At 41.4% G+C, this 21,815-nt stretch overlaps 1 protein-coding gene across 1 annotated transcript in view; it reads left to right on the top strand.

Moving 5' to 3' along the window:
- The window catches only part of LOC109928243 (dynein axonemal heavy chain 17-like), a 334,316-nt gene that overhangs the window by 99,278 nt on the left and 213,223 nt on the right, over window positions 1-21,815 (top strand). The window contains exons 17-18 of the mRNA XM_048610756.1: window positions 1,397-1,528; window positions 9,172-9,332. Coding sequence (XP_048466713.1) covers window positions 1,397-1,528; window positions 9,172-9,332 — 293 coding nt within the window. The remainder of the gene's footprint in view (window positions 1-1,396; window positions 1,529-9,171; window positions 9,333-21,815) is intronic.

Below are 21,815 nucleotides of genomic sequence, written 5' to 3'. Positions count from 1 at the left end.
TGGCAAATCATGTTCCAGCTATATTAAACCCTTGTTAGGCTGCATTTGGGGTATTTTGTGCAGTTTTGGTCACCACGTTACCAGAAGAATGTGGAAATTTTGGAGAGGGTGCAGAGAAGGTTCACCAGGATGTTGCCTGGTCTCGAGGGCATTGGCTATGAGGAAAGGTTAAAAAGACTAGGATTGTTTTCACTGGAAAGATGACAGCTGAGAGGAGACCTAAGAGAGATCAACAAAATTATGAGAGGCATAGATAGGGTGGATATTCAGAGGCTTTTTCCTGGGGTTGAAGTTTCAATTACAAGGGGGCACAGGTTCACGGTGAGAGGGCAAAAGTTTAAGGGAGATGTGCGAGGAAAGTTTTTCACGCAGAGAGTGGTAGGAGCCTGGAATGCGCTGCCAGAGGAGGTAGTGGAAGCAGGCACATTGGCAACATTTAAGAGGTATCTGAATGGCTACATGAATAGGGAGGGAATAGAGGGATACGGACTGATTAAGGGCAGAAGGTTTGTTTTTTAGTTTAGTTACAGCATCATGATCACCACAGGCTTGGAGTGCTGAAGGGCCTGTTCCTGTGCTGTACTTCTCTTTTGTTCTTTTGTAATAAGGAGTTTATAGCAGGGCCTGTAGAAAATCTTAATGTAATCAGGCAGTCAATGTTGTTTTGTGAAAGGGAAATCTGCCAAATGTTTTGTCCAGCCACTTAACCAATCAAAGCTCTTTATGGACTGCTTATGCCTTCTTTACACCTTACTCTTCCCTCTATATAAAATGTAGAGATTACTGCAGAATACCGCAGATGCTGAAAATCTCAAACAAACACAAAATTCCAGAGAAGCTCAGCAAGTCTGGCAGCATCTGCAGAGAGTGAAACGGAATTAATGTTTCATGTCTAATATGACTTTTCTTAAGAAAATCAGTGTTTACTTCTCTGGTTACTCTCCTATTGATCTCTCTGATTAAGCAGTTTTAACTGCCATACATTCGGTCCCTTCTTTCTAGTCATTGATCTAAATTTAAATAGTTGTGGCCTAGTGTTGATTTCTCCAACATTCTGCTTGTTACACTTGCCAATATGAATAAGTCTATTTATGTCCACTCTGTTAGCTGTTGGGTAACTAATTTTCTGTGCATTCTAACATGTTATCACCTACACCATGAGCTGTTATTTTATACAGTAATTCCTGATATGGCACCCTGTCAAATGCCTTCTGGAAAACAAATACATCCCATCAACAGCTTCCTTCTATTCACCTTGTTTGTATTTCCTCAAAAAACTCTAATATATTAGACATACATAATTTCCCTTTCACAAAACCACATCGAGTGTCTGATTTTCTGTTTACTCACCAATATGCTTGACACATGTAAAGTTTTTTTCTATTTTTTCTTTAAGATCAGTCAACTGAATTCACTTATCACATTATTGATCGGCAACTTAACGGTGGGAGAAAGGCAAAAGATCATGACTATTTGTACAATAGAAGTACATGCTCGAGATGTTGTAAACAAAATGATTACAACTAAGGTAGGTGGCATTGTCCTTCTTTCTTTGGTATGTTTGTGTTTACTTGTTGTTTACAGAAAAACAGCAAATGTTGGAATACAATGTTATTGACTATTCAATAAGCAAGAGGAACACAACTTTCTCTACATATGCCAATGTGAGTCTGCATGGTGTGTACATCTCTGATGCTCAAGTAATGGCACACATTTGTGCCATCACTACAATTGAATATTTCTACCTCAGTAACATCACCTGACTTCAACCTGCCTCAGTCCAGCAGGTGAAATTCCAATTCCAGTGTATTCACTAAAGTTTGTATCAAATGACTTCAGGGGTGAGGGGAGAAATAAAGCAGGTAATCTTACAACCCTTAAAAGATACTTTGATTTTTATTTGATGTCCACACTGGGACTAATGTAGATTTAGTGCATTTTTGTACAGACTTGATAGGCCAAAGGCCTGTTCTGTTGTGGAGGATTCTAAGAGAAGCAGCACTTTGTGCAGCTTTTCTCAGTCTTTAGACTGCGGCACTGTGAGGGGCAAGACAGAATCCCTACACTGTAGAAACAGGTCATTCGGCCCATTGAGTCCACATCAACCCTCCAAAGAGCAGCCCATCCAGACTCACCCCCTACCATATCCCTGTATTTCCCATGACCAATTCACCTAACCGACACATCTTTCGACTGTGGGAAGAAACCAGAGCGCTCAGAGGGAACCTATGCAGTCACAGTGAGAATGTGCAAACTCCACATAGAGTGTCACCCAAGGACGGAATCAAACCTGAGTCCCTGGCTCAGTGAGGCAGCAACGCTAACCACTTAGCAGCGGTGCTGCACTGACACTGGACATGTCAGCTGGGAAGAGGACTAAATTTCTCTCCATCACCCTTTTCAGCAGTGCCTCGTGACTTTTCTCCAGGAATCTAAAGTGAGCTTAGTTTTCTTCTGCAACATGCATTGAGAATTTAGCAGGGAGCACCAAGTGTGTGAGGCAGCTCCTGGCTTGCAGCATTTGAAGTGGTGTCCATCAGGGTTTTAAATATGGCACTGAAGCTTTGGAATCTGGAAGATCCTGACAAGCACATCCACCTTGTTTACCATGTGATTTGCTTATTAACATGCCCAAAATCTCAGTTGCATAATTAATGAGTTGAAAAGCACTGACTTTGTAAGATAACTTACCTTGGGCCATGGCAGCAATTGGGGTCATGAAACTTACTTTTCACCATCTACATAATTTTCAAATGGGAAAGCCTTGGCCTAAGTGTCTGATGCCGAATAGGTTTCAGCCATCTTGGACTTGGTAAGGTATTGGTTCAGATGAAACTGCTTTTTTTCAAAGCTCAATATGTAAAAAATAACAGATGTGATATAAAATACCCGAAACATTGACTGCTCCTTTCCTCCAGATGCTGCCTGGCTTGCTGTGTTCTTCCAGTCTCCTGTTTGTCTACCTTGGATTTCAGCATCTGCAGCTTTTTTTTGTCTCAAACAATATGCACATCATACAGTTGTCACATTGCCTTGCTTTTTCGAGGCAAACCTAGAAATGGTAGAATTGTACTTCAGATTCTGGCTTCTATCGTACAAATGCTTAATTTAGAACCAACTTTATGCCCTTTTATCCCCTCTCAAAGTAATCTTAAGTAAAAATGTTTGAAAACTTTTGTTGTAATGATATACTTTTTAACATGATGTAAGGTGCATTTATACACACAAATGCGCGCGCGCGCGCGCGCACACACACACACACACACACACACACACACATATATTCTAGAGTTTGACATTCAAAATAGTGATATATGGGTGTTGGAAAAGGCAGACCTGCAGGCAACTGAAGGTCAAGACGTAAAGAACAGGTGATGGGTGGAGTGGCCCTACAAATGGGCGACAGCCATAACATGTAGGGGTTCTTCTGTGCTGTCAAAACCACGTAAGGACCAAACACCCAAGACCCCACCCCAATCTGGCCAAGGACGGCGTGACTCTTATCAAAGTGAAAGGAACCATTAAACAATGCTGGAGGGAGCACTTCAACGCCCTCAACCAGGGTTCTGTCAACTATCTGAGCATCGTTGACTGCATTCCGCTGCACACTACACACCACAAGCTCAGCAACACCCAGCCCTGCACAAAATAGAGTTGGCTGTCATCAGCTGGAGAACAACACAGGTGCTGGAGCAGACAATATCCCCGCTGAGGCATTGAACTGTGAGGGCAAAGAGCTCCTGCTGCATCTACATGTTCGTGTCTGCCTTATCTGGAAGGAGGAGAGCATCCTAGCAAAGCTCTGAAATGCCACAGTTGTGAACATTTTCAAAAAAGGGAACAAGTCTGACAGTGATAACTACAGGGGAATCTCTCTACTGTTGACTGTTGGAAAAGTCTTCTTCAAGGTCCTCCTCATCTGTCTCCTCCCTGTGTCTGAGGAACTCCTCCTGGAATCGCAGTGCAGCTTCTGGCCATGGAGCGGCACCACAGGCATGATTTTCCCTGCGTGACAGCTGCAGGAGAAATGCAGAGAAAAGCCATCTTTGACCTTACAAGAGCTGTTGACGGTGTCAACTGGGAAGCATTATGGAACATCCTTCTCTGTTTTGACTGCACCATGAAGTTTGACACCATCCTTTGCCTGCTTCACAATGACATGGAAGTTGTGGTAATGACAAATGGTAACACCACTGACCCATTCCCCATTCAGACCGGTGTTAAGCAGGTTTGCGAAATGGCCCTAACACTGTTCTCAATCTACCTCACTGCAATGCTTCACCTCACCCCCGATATGCTCCCCACAGCAGTGGAGCTAACCTATAGGTCCAGTGGGAAATTATGCAAACTCCACCGCCTTCAAACCAAAACCAACATCACCCCAACAAGTGTCATTAAGCTGTAGTTACTGGATGATGTTTGCGTACGTGCAAACTCAGAGGATGAACTCCAGACTATCAACAACACCTTTACAGTGGCATACAAGAGCATGGGTCTCACCCTGAACATCCACAAGATGAAGGTCCTCCACCAACCTGCCCTGGCATGAGTAGCAGTTTGCATGAGATTGCCAGTTCTCAGAACATCTGGCCCAAAGTCTGAACGTGCTTCACAGAAACAATCTAAAACATGACCACAAATTGCATAATAAGGCGATACTAGGTTAGGTTGAAAAAGAAAAGCATTGTAGATGCTGGACATCTGAAATAAAAATAAAAGGTGCTATAGAAGCTCAGCAAATCTGGCAGTATATGTGAAGAGAGAAACAGAATTAATATTTTAGCAAAATGACTCTCCTTGTTGCAAGGAAGAGTCATATTGAATTTGAAACTTTGTTGGCAGTGGCATAGTGATAATGTAATATTAGTAATAGTTAGTGAGCAGTATTCTAGAGATCTAGACTAATGTTCTGTGGACATGAGTTTGAATTTAATAAAATCTGCAGATAAAAGCCAGTGTAATGGCAACCATGAAATCATTGTCAATTGTAAAAACCCATTTGGTTTACCAACGCTCTCCAGGGAAGAAAATCTGCCATTCTTACCTGGTTTGCCTCCATGTAATTCCTCACCCACAGCAAAATGGTTGACTCTTAACTCCCCTGCCCCCGCCCCCCCCACTGCTGAAATGGCATATTGAGCCAATTACTTCAAAGACAATTAAGAATGAGTAACAATTGCCAACCTTAACAGCTACACCTCTATCCCATACAAGAATACAAAATACTTTACTTCTCCACAGATGCTGCTAGACCTACTGAGTTTCTCCAGTAATCACTGTTATAGATGAACCAAACAATTACACAAAATCTTAAAGGTGGAAGGGAAGGTAAAATGATGTAGGAAGGGAATTCCTGAACTTAAGGCATGGTCATCAATGTGGAAGGATTAGTGATTAATGATCGGGGTAGCTCAAAAGGGAAAGGTGGGACCACAAAAGGATTTCAAAACAAGGATGAATGCTTGAAAATCAGAGCGACAATGTAGGTCAGGAAGGAAATCAAGGTCTTTGAGATTGAAACTGATATTTACAGGAATATACCATGAACGAGGGAGTCCTGCATTGTTTTGGATTAGATCAGTGAAAGTTAAGAGCAAATTTGATAGTTTTAAACAATTCTCTGAATGGATAGAATAAATAAGGAGAATCTGTTTCCAGTGGCGGAAAGATGAGTAACTGGAGAAGACCATTTTAAAATTATTTACATCAAAATAACAGCAACATGAAGAAGTATTGTTTCTTATGATCTGGAATGCACTATGTGAAAAGTGATAGAATCAGATTCAATGGAAACTTTCAAAAGAAAATTAACCCAATATTTAAAAGCAAAAAAAAAGTATAGGTCTAAGTGGAAGAACAGGGCAGTGGGACCAACAGACAATAGACTGAGTGATCTTTTTCAGTACTGTTTCATTTCCTGATGCCATAGCATCCTTTCCTGGATAAAGGTAGCTTCTTAATAGCTTTAAGCAAAGCTCAATAAAATTATCCTTGAATAATCTTCTGAAAAAATCATCAGAAATTAATCCAAAATAATAAAGGCTGCATATTACAAGAACATTGGAAATATGAGCAAAGTAGATTCTTTGATACTGCGAGCCCACCCTGCCATTTAATAAAATCGTGGTTGATATTTCACCTCAATTGCTCCTTCCCTACGCTGTTCCTACATTTCTCGATTTCCTTATTAGACAAAAATGATATTTCTATCTTCAGTATGCCTGACAGAGCATCTACAACTGTCTTGGGTACAGAATTCCAATAGTTTGCACATTATAGGTGAAGAAATTAGACTTAAATGAACAACTCCTTATTCTGAATCTGTGACAGCCAGATCTCGATTCTGCAGCCACAGAATTTGTGTTATAAAGAATTTTATATATTTTAATCTGAACTCCTCTGATTCTTCTAAATACTAGAGAATATAGGCATTGCCCACTCACTCTTTTCAAAACCCAGTCCCTTTATTCATGAAATTGATCAAGTAACTCTTTCTTCTAATCCTTCAAAAACAAATATGCTTTCTTAGTAATGAAGATTAAATCTGTATGCAGTACTCCAGTTGAACTCTCACAAAGCCCAATTAATTATAATATGAGTTTTTTACTTCTATGGTCTAATCCCTACATGATAAAGACTCACATCCAATTAGTTGTATAATTGATTTCTCAATCAGTTTGTTAAACTTCAGTGATTTGAATAAAAGATCATTAAGATTCCATTAGATTCCAATATTTGTCAGTTCCTCACCCTTAAGGTGTAATTCTATTTTTGTTTGTTTTCCCTACCAAAGTGAACTCAATATTTTTCCAAATCATATTACATCTTCTACATTGTAGCCTGCTTACTTAACCTCTCTATATTCCTTTGCAGAGTCTTTGAGTCCTCCTCACAGCTTACTAATATGCTTGACTTTATATTGTCAGCTGAGTCTCAAAGAAGAGAGCGTACAATGTGCAAAACACCGGGGCCAATACCATAATAGAATATGAGTTCAAATAATTGTCACCTCTTATTTATTACCACTTCCTTCTTATTTCTTCCACCAGTGACAAAACTAGTGTGGATTGTGTAGTACTCTCAAGAGGATAGAAAGGAGCTGCACCTGATTGACATGAGCTTTTGGCTTTCCAATACTTGCTGCTTACCAAAACAAAAACCACACAAGACTTGTTGGGTTGGGCATAGACATGCATGTCGCAGGCAGAGAGGTTATTTTGTTGTTGTAGTTTAAAATATTACGTGGATGACACTGTGCAATATATTTTAAATGCCCTTCGATACATAATTCCTGTTAAGTAACTGGTCATTGTGACTGGATGGACCTTAATTTGAAACCTGTAATTTTGAAAGCCCTCATTGGAACAGTTGTCAAAATTAAATAAAAACATTTTTAAAGGATGTGAATGAAATTGATTCTCAAGTGATAATTGCTTATCTTTTACACATGAAGGATGATTTATGTTGTTTTATAGAACTCAAGCAGCGGAACTGATGCCATTCTTTAATGAATAAATGTACACTTCATCGCCTCTGCAGCTATAGTATTGTTAGTCAAAAAATTCATAGCTTGCAACATTTCTCCAATGTGGTGTTTCATTTTTAAAATAACATTGTGTTTGGCTTTCTTTGTCTGAACGGATGGTTCTTGACTTCAAGTTATGAAGATTAAATATTCAAAATGACAGATGGATTGCAATGTAATTTGATCAGTGAGTCTGGAAAAGGGAGAAACGCAGGGCCTGTAGTTTCTCCTTCAGGCTCTTTTGCCAGCAAACCTTGATACATTCCCCTTGGACCTTCCATCTAAATCGTCAATAAAGATTGAAAAGAACTGAAATCCAAGCACATTTTTTTGCAGTATCTCACTTATTACAACCTGCTGCCAGCCTGAAAGGGACCCATTTATTGTTTTATTGTTGTTTCAGTAATTCTTAGTCCATTCTAACATATTACACCAAATGCCATGAGCTCTAATTTTGAATATCAAAGCATAACAGATAGAAATGTTTACATCGGCTAAAGTTATTCATGAATCAATAATTCAAATGGATCCAAAATTGGCTTAGTGGCAGTCGAAGGAGAATGGTAGTAGAAGGTTTTTTGTATGACTGGAGGTCAGTGACAAGTGGTGTAGCACAGAGATCAGTGCTGGGTCACTTATTAAAGCCAAAAGAAATGTGGATGCTGTAAATCATGAACAAAAACAGAAATTGCTGGAAAACCTCAGCAAGTCTGGCAGAATTTGTGAAGAAAACAATCAGAGTTAACGTTTCAGATCCAGTGACCCTTCCACAGAACTGCTGTGGCAGATGGAATTTATCCCTGATAAATGTGAGGTGATCCACTTTGGAAGATGTAATGATACAAGGGAGTACTCAATGAATGGCATACTAGGAAGTTCAGAGGAACAGAGGGATTGTGCGTGTTTTCCCACAGATCCCTGAAGGTTACAGGCCAAGATAATAGGGCAGCTAAGAAGGCATTTGAAACACTTACCTTTATCAGTCAAGGCATAGATTGTAAACGCAGAAAGGTTATGTTGAAACTGTACAGGACTTTGTTCAGGCACCAGATGGTATACTATGTCTAGTTCTGGTCACTGCATTAAAGGAAGGATGTATTTGCACTGGAGGGTTGCTGAGGAAATTCACCAGAATGTTGCCTGGAATGGAGCATCTCAGCTACAAAGAGAGGCTGAATAAGCTTGGGTTGTTTTCTTTGAAGTGGAGAAGGTTGAGGGAGGACCTGACAGAGGTGTATAAGATCATGAGGATCATTGACAGAGATAAAAAGCAGCTTTCCCCTAAGTTGGAGAGGGCATAATTTTGAGGTGAAAGGCAGGGGGTTTAAAGGGGATTTGAGGAAACATTTTTTCACCCAGAATGATGGTGGCAGTCTGGATTGCACTGCTTGGGAAGGTAGTTGAGGCAGGTAACCTCACAACATTTAAAAAGTACATGGATGAGTACTTAAAGTGTCATAACTTCAAGGCTATGGGCCTAGTAAAGTAGAGTGAGACTCATATAGCTTTGCTGCATTTTTGGCAGTACAGACTCGATGGGCCAAAGAGCTTCTTCTGTACTGTATGATTCTGTGATTAATTAATTATGTTTTTATATGCATAAAGAAAGCACTTTAATAATACTGATGAATTGAGCTTGTTCACAGGTGGAGAATATCCAAGCATTTACTTGGCAGTCTCAACTAAGACATCGCTGGGATGATGAGAAGCAGCACTGTTTTGCTAACATTTGCGATGCGCAGTTCAGATATTCTTATGAGTATCTAGGCAACACTCCTCGATTGGTTATTACTCCACTTACAGACAGGTATGGAAAGTTGATAGTTAATTTCTTCTGGCTTTTAGTTGTAGTTTGGTCTTGCAGATTTCTTTCAAATTGCAAAGGCTTCAGATGGGCATGTGCTGAAGAACTTTTTCCTGACTTCTAGTATGCTCCCAAGGATAACACTAAAACATATCACATGAATTTATGATCACAGGCACCATTATCAGGAACTTTCCCATGTGAAGAGTCATAGAAGAATGATATGATATGAATTAACTCGCTCAAGACTGATTTAGCAGAACGTTTTGTAGGTGGCATGTTTAATTACTTAAAGACTTAAACACATATTCTGGAACTGAAAGATTGAGAATGAGATATTTCTTGGAACTGCTTCTATTCAATATGTATTCAGTTGCTAGAGGTCTAGTGGAAATCCTTTTTAAGTGTACATGATAACGTTGCTGCATTTTTGATAAAGCAATGTTTTCTGAATTCAAAGGCTGTCCAAGGAATTTTCCAGCTATGTCAGGAAATGATCAAAAGGATAAGAAAGATCGAAAGAAAGGGCCAAGAAAAGGAATACTGGGTGTGGGAAGGTGATAATCGAACTGGAAAATAAAGCAGTTGGAGAAAATTGTTAGATGTGGAAGAGAAAGGAACTTAATGGATGAAAAATATTTCCTAAAGATATGTCGGAGGGATTTGGGAACAATTTCATGCCAATAGAAAGTAGAAAGATCAAGACTGCAGCCTCTGAATAAGGAGGTATAAATCGATCTAAAAGCTATTTTAAACTAATTTGGTAAGAATCGGAAAATAACAGAAAGCAGCAGCAATGAAACAAGCAAACAGTGAAATAAAAGCAATTGCTAAGTTGAAAAATCCCCAAATCTTGTAAAAACTAAATTGAGTAGAAGTGATAGTGCAGCTGTTAAATTGGATGTATACTGGTGCCACTCATGCAACTTATTTGGATGGTGTGCCTAGGCATGAATTGCTACATGAAATAAGGGATGAACGTTCTGGACCTGGAAGAGATGAGAAGAAAGCTAGGTGGAGGAACTTAACTGGGTGAGAGGCTAAGATTCAGAAAGCCAACAACAAAATAGACGTTGGCAATTGAGTTCTTTGACTTCAAAGATGATTAAATTCCCTGACCTCAAGGGTCAAGCAGCTTACTGCATGTTTTTGTAGCTCATTAAAAGTCCAACTTTCTAGATTTAACTGCCCCTCTGTTAAAACTGCAATGGGTGTAATGCATTAATAATCAATCCCATACTCTGCCAGTTTTACCATGAGTTAAAATGTGTCGATTCATATACCAAAAAATGACCAATAACTTCTCTTTCGTACTACTACCCAGAATAAAAGAACCAGTTTCCTTAATGAACTCAAAATAACCCATTTATTACGAACAAAACATACTCTTAAATTGAGTGGCAAACCCTGGTTAAAACCTAAAATATGATCCATCTTTAAAACTGTATCATCTTAATCCCAGCCACAGACACATTTACACAACACAAAAAGACAAATCTCTGCACAGGTGATGATTTTAAGACAAAACAAAAGGGAATAAAAACCAACCGCTGTGAGCCAAGGGGCTGGAAGCAGAGGATAAAGATGATGACTTCGCACATGCGCTTGATTTTCTTTTGGCAAAGCTGAATTGCAGACAACTGCAGATCAGTTGTAAATGACCAGCTCTGAACCCAAATAACTTGGATTTGAGTCTCTGGGGATTGGTTGCTGCCAACTTTGCAAAAACAAACAATAAATCTTTGCTCCGAAATTGGTTGACCCCTATATTGGTAAATTCAGGACTACCCTGACTGTCACTACCCCAGTGGCCAACATACTTAGCAGAAGATTTTTAATTAAGGGATCCTTCAAGCATTTGCTAGCAAACCCTTTAACCAACACAGTGATATTTCTTTTGCTTTAAATGAGCATCTCTGTAAACATTGCTACAAGAAGAGTTTGAAGACAGCTGGTGTCCCTAAGGATAGTCATCTCTTTTCTCAGGGCCTGTGACACAAAAGGAGTTATTTTCCCATTACTCTGCCCTAATGACTATAGACACTGTCTTAATTGCAGTGCCTCCTTTGGATTTCTGGCATACCAACAATTTTATTTCAAATGTCAAGTGAAAACATTTTGGGCGTACATCTACTGCTTTAGTGTCCAGGTTATTTCCTGGTTGGAGACTGACAAGCTTCTGAGGAAGTTTTGAAGTTTTTGTAATTCTGAGGAAGGGTCACCAGACCCAAAATGATAACTCTGATTTTTTTCTTCACAGATGCTGCCAGACCTGCTGAGCATTTCCAGCAACTTCGGTTTTTGTTCCTGATTTACGGCCTCTGCAGTTCTTTCGGTTTTTATTTAGCTGCAAATTATGAATTTATATAAGCTCAGTTTTAATTTTTGTATGTTTTAGTTTTAGGAAAACAACAACTTAGACATACGCTTCAAATAAAATAAAGGATGAGCTAATTATCCTACTATTACTGAAAGCTATTTCAGTTAGAAGTGACAATATTATTACCTACAATACTGATACAAAGATTTAAAGTAAGTAAGAGATATATACGCAGACAAGGATGAGAACGGTCTCTTCTATTTTTCTGGACGTGCTTTTCCTGAAGATTATCCTTCTGAAATAAAGCACTGAAAACTTGAAGTCACTATTCAGCAGCTACAATGGCTTCTGTAGTTGAATAATAAGAGGTTGCTCCCATTTGATATCTGCGCTGAACAGGCCTGGGAGAGAGTGATGGCTGTTGTGTTTCAATTTTATGGTACTTCAGTTGTGTTTGGTAGTCTGGTTAAGTACAGCAGTCCTGGACATCTTCCTTGCTCTTCTGAGGAAAAATAGTGACTGCTTTAAGATGTTTCTCTCATGGTCTCTGCACAAAATGGTTGCTCACAACCTTTATATCAAAACCTAAAGTAGCTGCTGTCCCAAACTATCAAGTTATGCTTCCACATTAAATATCAGGTTAGCCTAGGTCTGGGCGACAAACCCATCTATTGTCATTAGTTGAAGTAATTAACTTTTTTACTGTCTCAGCATTTAGCTGGGATGGCCCTCAACTTGTCAGGTGTTTGGTGGGATAGGAAGAATTCTGAGGTATGAAGACCTTCAGGTAATCATCATCAAGAACTTTCTGGTTACATTTGAAAATGTTCATTGAATTTCAAAAGTTCACTTGTGATTTCTTTCTTGAGATGGGTACAGTCTGTACCCAATGCTACAATCCACAGAGAAAGTCATGTGACTTCTCAGAGCCATTTTGTAAGATTCCATGAGAACATTTTAAAGGCTGATTGGCTTTCTTTACAAAATACATAACATCATAACTATACCTTCTCCCCACTCCTTTTTGCTTGAACTTTTTTTTTTATTCACTTGTGACTGTAGGCATCACTGGCTGGCCAGCACTTATTGCCATTCTGAGTCATCCTTGAGAAGGTGGTGGAGAGCTGCCTTCTTGAATTGCTGCAGTCTATGTGCTGTAGGTAGACCCAAAATGCTATTAGCGAGGAAATTCCAGGATTTTGACCCAGCAGCAGTGAAGGAATGGTGATATATTTCCAGCTCAGGTGGTGAGTGGCTTGGAGGGGAACTTGCAGTTGGTGGTGTACCCATTTTTCGGCTGCCCTTGTATTTCTAGGCAGGAGTGGTCATGGCTTTGGAAGGTGCTGTCTGAGGATCTTTGATCAATTTCTGCAGTGCATCTTTTAGCTAGCACACACTGTTACTACTCAGCATTGGTATTGGAGGGAATGAATGTTTGTGGATGTGGTGCCAATCAGATCAGAATCAAGTTCTATATTTTCTGCCTGTTCCAATTCTGGATGAGATTAAAATGTTTAGCCAGGGTCTTCATATCCATTTTCTCACAGTAAGTTCCATCTGGTTAGTTAATGTTTTGGGTTATTCAATTATTGCGGAGTCTATCGTTTGCCAAGTTGAATCCTCCTGCTCAATGAAGCCTTTCCTATTAAAGCTGACCATTTTGTTTTCTAATCTTATCTCAAAAACTCTGATGCTATAATCCTTTTGTTTTAAAAAGAACAATTTTAACTATTAGACTTTCACTTTAGCTTCTTATTCCTGCTTTTAATGTCAGATTCAGCGCATTTTAGTCCAATTTTTTTGAATCAAACTGTTTGCAGTGAATTTTAAAGCAGCCTTAATTTGTGATGTTAAGTAAAGAAGATTATGCATTCACACATTCACCCTGAAAAACATGATCATTTGCCCACCTATGCACACACCATCAAATACATGTGCAGGAGAACAGTGCACTTTTACAAGTAGTAAACAAAGACTAGTGTGTAGATCACATGTTTGGTTTATTATTGAAATTAAATATCATTTTGGGCAGTTCTAGGCCACATTTTCAGTCTGAAAGTGTAGTTTAGGTGAGTTCACTAACTGAAGTCATAAATCAAGATTGTTGCAGGATTTTTCAAAAGATAGAGGTTCACCCGACTGCCAGGACAACCCCTTGTAGTATTTTTTTTTGCCAGGAGGTCAGTTTTGTTATGGTTAGATTTGGGATAGGAATCAGGCTGGAAGACTTATAAAATGTATATGCTTCCAGTGACATTTAAAAATGCATAAATGTTACTAGGAGATAGTAAAGACTGCAAATGCCGGAAGTCGGAGTCGATAAAATGTGGAGCTGGAGGAGCACAGCTGGTCAGACAGCATCTGAGGAGCAGGAAAGTCGACACTTTGGATCGGGACCCTTCATCAGGAGTGGGGAGGGGGAAGGGAGATCAGAAATAAATAGAGGGAGGGGGTGGGACTGGGGGATGGTACATGGGAAAGTGATAGTTAGATGCAGGTAGGGGGTTAGAGAGCTTGGTCAATGGGAAGGGTGGAGTGGACATGTGAGATGGAACATGGACAGGTTGTGTCAGGTCAAGGAGCAAGGATGAGAGAGAGGGCTGGACATGGGATGAGGCATGAGATTTCGAAGCTGGTGAATCCTATGTTTAGGCTATTGGGCTATAAGCTCCCAAGGCGGAATATAGGGTGTTGTTGCTCCAGTTTACGTGTGGCCTCATTGTGACAGTGGAGGAGGCCCAGGATGGGCATGTCACCAAGGGAGTGGGAGGGGGAGTTGAAATGGCTGGCAACTGGAAGGTGGTGTTGATTGGAGTGTACAGAGCGTAGATGCTCTGCGAATCGGTCACCAAGTCTGCGCTTGATCTCTCTGATGTAGAGGAGACCATATCGGGAGCAACAAATGCAGTAGACCAGGTTAGAAAACATACAGGTCGGATTTGGAATGATTGTTTGGGACCTTGGATGGAGGTGAGAGGGAAGGTGTAGGGGCAGGGTTAGCACTTCCTGCGGTTGCAGAAAAAGGTGCTGGGTGTGATGAGGTCTGTGGGGAGTGTGGAGCAGATGAGGGAATCATGGAGAGAACGGTCTCTTTGGAAAGCAGATGGGGTGGGGAAGGAAATATCTCTGGTGGTGGGGTCTGATTGCAGATGGTGAAAATGATGGAGGATGATGCGTCAAATTTGGAGATTGGTGGGATGGTATGTGAGGACCGGGGGACTCTATCCTTATTGTTGTTGGGGGAGGGGTTTTGAGGGCAGAAGTGCAGGAAATGCAGGAGATGTGGTCAAGGGCAACAGGAATCATTGGAGAGGGCATTTACAGTCCTTGAAGTAGGAGGACATTGGGCATGTCTGGGAGTGGAACACTTCATCCCGCAAGCAAATGCGATGGAGGTGGAGGAATTGGGAGTATAGGATTGCATTTTCCCAAGATGGTAGGTGGGAGGAGGTCCAGTCAAGATAACTATGGGAGATGATGAGTTTGAAATAGATGTCGGTGTTGAGTCGATTGCCGGAGAGGTCCAGGAAGGGAAGGGAGACATTGGAGATGGTCCAGGTGAATTTGAGATCGGGATAAAAGGTGTTGGTGAAGGGGATGAACTGTTCAAGCTCATCATGGAAGCCTGAGGCAGCACCAATGCAGTCATCAATGTAGCGGAGGAAGAGGTGAGGGATGGTGCCAGTGTAACTGCGGAAGAGGGACTGTTACATGTATCCTACGAAGAGGCAAGCATAGCTGAGACCTATGTGGGTGCCTGTAGCTACACCTTCAGTTTGTAGGAAGCGGGAGGAGTTAAAGGAAAAGCTGTTGAGGGTGAGAATAAGTTTCATCAAGCAGATGAGAGTGTTGGTTAAGGGGGACTGATTGGGCCTGCAGGATAGGAAGAAACAGATGGCTGTTAGGCCGTTCTCAAGGGGGATAAAGGTGTAGAGAGACTGAATGTCCACAGTGAAGATGAGGTGTTGGGGGCTGGGAAGTTGAAAATCTTGGAGAAGGTGGAGGGTGTAGGTAGTGTCCCAAATGTAGGTGAGGAGTTCCTGGACCGGTGGAGGGGGTGCAGGTGGATAAACGGAGTTGAGGTAGGTGGAGATGAGTTCAGTGGGGCAGGAGCATGCAGAAAGAATGGGTTGACCAGGGCAGTCAGGTTTGTGGATTTTGGTCAGGAGATAGAAATGGGTGGTGCGGAGTTGGGGAACTATCAGCTTGGGGGCTGTGAGTGGGAGGTCTCCTGAGGTGATGAGGTTATTGATGGTCTGGGAGATGATGGTTTGGTGGTCAGGGATGGGGTCATAATTGAGGGGACATTTGGGGACGTATCAGAGAGTCGCCATCTACAGCCTCCAATGTGATAGTTCCCCAACCCCGCACCACCCGTTTCTATCTTCTACCCAAAACGCACAAACTTCATTGCTCCGGTCGACACATTGTCTCTGCCTGCTGCTACCTCACTGAAAAATCTCCAACTGCCATCGGAACATCGATCGCCTTAATCTCTCCACCTGTCTCACCTACTCCAACTTCTCCCAACGGAACGTGAAACCCTCTGCTTGCTCCGCTCCAACCCCAACCTCACCATTAAACCCGCTGACAAGGGGGAGGGGCGTGCGGTACAATGGTAGTATAGCGTACTGACCTCTACATTGCTGAGGCCAGATGCCAACTCTGTGACACCGTGAGGAGGCCCTCCGTTTCTTCCTCTCCTGCAGGCCCAACCAGTCCCCTTCCATGGACACACTCATCCGCTTGATGGAACTTGTCCCCACCCTCAACAACTTTTCCTTTAACCCAATCCACTTCCTCCAAACTAAAGGGGTACAATGGGCACCCGCATGGGTCCGAGCTATGCCTGCCTCTTCGTCGGATACGTGGAACAGTCCCTCTTCCGCAGTTACACTGGCACCATCCCGCACCACATCGATGACTGTATAGGTGCTGCCTCATGCTTCCATGATGAACTCGAACAGTTCATCCGCTTAACCAACACCTTTTGCCCTGACCTCAAATTCACCTGGACCATCTTCGACACCTCCCTCTGCTTCCTGGATGTCTCTGTTTCCACCTCTGGCAACCAATTCAGCACTGACATCCAGTTCAAATCTCTGGACTCCCATAGCTACCTTGACTTCACCTCCTCACACCCAGCCTCTTGGGAAAATGCAGTCACATACTCCCAATTCCTCCGCCTCCACCGCATCTGCTCCTGGGATGAAGTGTTCCTCTCCCAGACATCGCCTACGTGCTCCTAATTCAAGGACCATATTTTCCTTCTCCCGTGATTCATAATGCCCTCAACTGCATCTCCTGCATTTCCTGCCCTTAACTTCTGCCCTTAAACCCCCTAGCCCCAGCAACAATAAGGATAGAGTCCCCCTGGTCCTCACAGACCTCCCTACCAATCTCCAAATCCAACACATCATCCACCGCCATTTTCACCATCAGCAATCAGACCCCACCACCAAAATGATATTTCCTTCCCCACCCCATCTGCTTTCCATAGGGACCGCTCACTCCACGACTCTTTCATCTGCTCCACACTCACCAGCAACCCTTCCACCATACCCTGCACTTTTCCCTGCAGCTGTAGAGAGTGCTACACTTCCCCCTACACCTCCCCTCTCACCTCCATCCAAGGTCCCAAACCATCATTCCAAATCTGACAGGGATTCATCTGTGTGTCTTATAATCTGGTCTACTGCATCCGTTATTCCCGATGTGGTCTCCTCTACACTGGAGAGACCAAGCGCAGACTCAGTGACCGATTCACATAGCATCTGCGCTTTGTACACTCCAATCAACACCACCTTCTGGTTTCCAGCCATTTCAACTCCTCCTCCCATTCCGTTGGCGACATGTCCATCCTGGGCCTCCTCCACCGTCACAATGAGGCCACACTTAAACTGGAGCAACAACACCTTATATTCCGCCTCGGGAGGTTATAGCCCAATGGCCTCAACATAGAATTCACCAACTTTAAAATCTCCCCACCTCCAGCCTCATCCCATGTCTAGCCCTCCCTCTCATCACCCCCCCTTGACCTGATACAACCTGTCCATCTTCCTTCTCACCTATCTGCCCCACCCTTCCCATTGACCAATCTCTACAAACCCCTACCTGCATCCACCTATCACCATCCCACCTGCCTTCCCCCAGCCCCATTCTCCACCTTCTGTTTATTTCTGAGCTTCCTTCCCTCTCCCCAGTCCTGATGAAGGGTCCTGACCCGAAACATCGACTTTCCTGCTCCTTGGATGCTGTGCTGCTCCAGCTGCACATTTTATCGCAGAACTCTTACTGCCTTGTTCTTAAAATATTCTGCAGTGTGTATTCTTTGCAGGCTGAGTATTCATTTAGGTTTCTTAGAACAGTATCAGAAACTATTTTTGGTCAGGTCACCAACCTGATTAATGCTTTTATTTACCAAGAAGCCATTGCAACACAATATATCACAGATGGTGTTTCTTCACACTTAATTGTGATGAATTGGTTTCTTTACAGTCCCCTCCTATCAATTTACAAAGTTGGAGACATGAAGTCTGATAATTCATTGATTTTGGGTTTGGAATGTTTGGAGTGAACGTCGAACAATTGCTGGTGGAATCCACAGATGAGTTTGGTCTGATCATATTTATTCAAGTGGAAGCCCCTTTCTGCCCAGATTAATTCAACTCAAGGTATTCAACTGTTCAGATGCTTGAGATAGCCAGTATTAAATATGTAATAGTCAGCCACATTTGGCACTCATCTTAGTAACCTGCTTAGTGTTCATTTTTAAAGGAAAGGCAGTTCCAAAAGAATAATAAACTAAATGTAGTCCAGTCTTAAATTATGAATAGGGCTTGCCTTCACTTGCCATGACCATGTCTATCAATTCGTCTATGAGCAAAATCCCTAATTGCATTCTGTGCTGTGTGATAGTCCGTCTTCCCTTGAAACAACTTTAATTAGCTCAATTTTCTCAGCACATTTGAAGGCTCTGTATGCAGGTAGACAGATTTTCATCAAAGCCAATGTCTTCATGAAAAACTGGAGAGCTCTGCAACATTGTAAAAACCATTTGAGATTTAGAAGAGTTGGTTAATTGTAAAAGAGAGAGTCAGAGGGAATTCATAGACCCTTTCAAGATGGTTATGATGGTAAGATAATACGTAATAAAACTGGCAATTAAACTCTTGAAGCCTGTCCCTCATTATTAATCAGAATTATAAAATGCTGGACTCTGAGCAGCTAATAGAAGTAGACAAGGCATCTTGCACTTCAAGTACTTATTTTGTGATTAATTTCCTGCGAAACAGAAGAGCTAATAGTGGTAATGTGAGGGCACACAGGACAGATCTTTTACTTCCAAAAATCACTTCACAGAATGTGTACTCAGATTGGATATATGACAGAGGTTTATTAAGTGGAGAGAAATAATTATTGAGGAGTGTACAGGAAAAGCAACTTGCACGTTTAAAAGAGCTAATAGCAAAGTTATCCATTTGAGGGGTTGAATGTTCGGTTGATGACCTTAAAGTGAAGCCTTGAACTGTTAGAAAGGGGTGAAAAATTGCAGAGTAAGGAATGCAGTGTGAGTATTGATGATGGACCTAGAGAAGATGAGTTAAAAACATGAACAAGTACCAGAGAAAGACCATACAATTGAGAAAGTGGGTGATTTTGCAGCAGTAGACATGATCAATATAAAAGTGCAAATGAAAGCCATTGCTTGAATATATTATACAGTGAAATGAATAAAGGGAATTAGATATTCGGAAAATATTTATCATTTATTCTAAGATACCAGATAAGAGAGAACCACTTTTGTCATGTCAATAGATTTGCACTGAAAATATCCTCTCAGATGCTCGTATAAATCGATAGCCATACTAGTTGCTAGGGGAAGTTGAGGACTGACCGGATAGTATAGATGTTAGAGTAGCCTCTCTTGCAGCTAGTAAAGTAATCTCGAAAATTATCTCAGCTCTTTTGACAAGATGTCTGTTGGCGTGTAGACAAACCACATAAAAGCTGAATTTCTGCAGGGCGCTACATTTCAAAGTGTTTCAAAACCAACATAAAGGCAGCAGGTGCAGAAGGTAACTGTGGAATTTAAAAATATACTTAAGACCTGCATTTTGCTATTCAGCTGTGTTCTTTTTCTATTCATTCATGGGATGTAATCTTGGCTGACTACATTGCATTTATTGCCCAACTCTAAGTTATCCTAGAAAAGGTGGTGGTGGCCTTCTTGAACCACTGCAGTCCATTTTATGTAAATACACCCAAAATGTTATTCAGGAGGGAACGCCAGGATTTTCACTCAGTGACACGCAAAGAATTGCAGTATATATCGAAGAGAGGATGGTGTGGAGCATGTAAGGAAACTTGCAGGACATGGTGTTTCCATGCATCTTTAGATGATAACTGGTGAACAGGATGTGGAGAGTCAGGAGGTGAGTTAGTCACTGCAAGATTTCTAGCCTCTGACCTGCTTTTGCAGTCACGGTATTTGTATGGTTAGCCCTATTTAGTCTCTGGTCTATAGTAACTTTCAGGATGTTGGTAGTGGGGGAATTCAGTGATGCTAATGCCATTGAACCAATGAACCTTCTTCATTTTGGTTGAACACAAGCCAGAGACTCCCATAAACTGACAGGAATATTTGACCTTTTCCAGGATGCTTTGAAGATATCCCTGAAACATTTCTGCTGTCCTTCTGGGAGTCTCCAACTATGACTGAGTTCAAAATAGAATCATTGCCTTTGGAGCCAGGTGTGAGAACAATATGTTCTGTTCAGCAGAGCTGGTTTTATGTGATTATGCCCCTAGTGTTGGCCGTTTACGGTTGGGAGAGAATATTATGGTTGGATCATCTTTGCGATGCCAGATTTGGTGGATCTTGCAAAGGCACTGCTGACGATACATGTCCAGAGACTTGACTTGCTGCTTCTGATTTCTATGTTTCTGAAGCATAATGGGGCATGAGGATTATTTGAGCTGATAAACCATTTCCTTAGTCTCGAGTTGGAAATCCTGGTCTAAAAATACTCTTTTCCTCATTTGGCAGAAGGCTGAGTTAAAATATGGAGGCAATGATATATTTCCCTATTCATGTCTGCATTCATAAGATGGAGGCTCCAAACTATAGAAAATGGCTCACATTTTTCAGGATCTGCACTGTTAGGCTGAAAGTACCCAATGGGTTCTTTAAGGTCTGATCAAAATTAATAAAAGACGACAAGTATGCTTCAATACGTAGCAAATTTATTAGCTTAATTTACTTCAAATACAAACTAATGAGTGAATCTGTTAGCTTAAACAGCCTTATATAGATGCAAACTAATGAGTCTCACTGCCTTTCAGTTCTTTGAGGACTAGCGATGGTGGTACTTTGAGCTCTATCTTAGATTCCATGGCACTGGTCTCATGAACCCCAGTCTGATGGTGACGGTCCGTGGAAGTCCCACGAGCTGGGAAGAGTCTCTAATATTAATATGATTCTGAATATAATATTAGGTGCCATCTTTGACTACTTTTCCTAAACATTCCTTTGTGCAAAAACAGATCCATATCTCTGTGTCTTTGCATAACAATCTGGTCCCAAGCCCAGCCAAGGTTATTGCAGTTACTTTCCAGCCAAAACAGGCTGTTTATCTGCTATGACAGGAACAGGGGTAAACACCTCTAATAATTACCCCAAAACACCCAGAGAGGCTCACCTTTCCCCTCGTAATCTGTTAAAAGAATGGTTAAAAGAAAGATCTCCATTTTACAAATAACAAGAAACATTTTATTTGTTTAACCCTAACAATGATCACATTAACAGAATTACTAACAAACCAAATAATTACCCCCTAGACTACTAACTACTTCCTAACTGGTCTAACTTCTACTGGAATGCTGTTTAAATAAAGACAAGTCCCACTAATGTAAACCCAATTAATAAGAAGCAATAAATTATAACTTAATCTCTCCAAGTTCACACAAACGGTCTTCTGGAATATTCTGTCGTCTCCGCTCTCTTCACAAATGCCTTTCTTCCGTTAATTCTGCTGTCAGGGATATTTTATCTCTATAATTTCTCCTGTGAGGACTTTGAGCTAAAATACTGTGGTGTCTTTGATTAATTAGATGGGTTTTCTCTGAGAGGGGAATGGTGCTAACTCTGGCAGGTGGTGAATGGC

This window comes from Rhincodon typus, chromosome 23 (assembly GCF_021869965.1).
Source record: "Rhincodon typus isolate 14 chromosome 23, sRhiTyp1.1, whole genome shotgun sequence".
In the NCBI taxonomy this organism is placed as follows: Eukaryota; Metazoa; Chordata; class Chondrichthyes; order Orectolobiformes; family Rhincodontidae; genus Rhincodon; species Rhincodon typus.
This window is presented reverse-complemented; position numbering and strand designations above follow the sequence as displayed.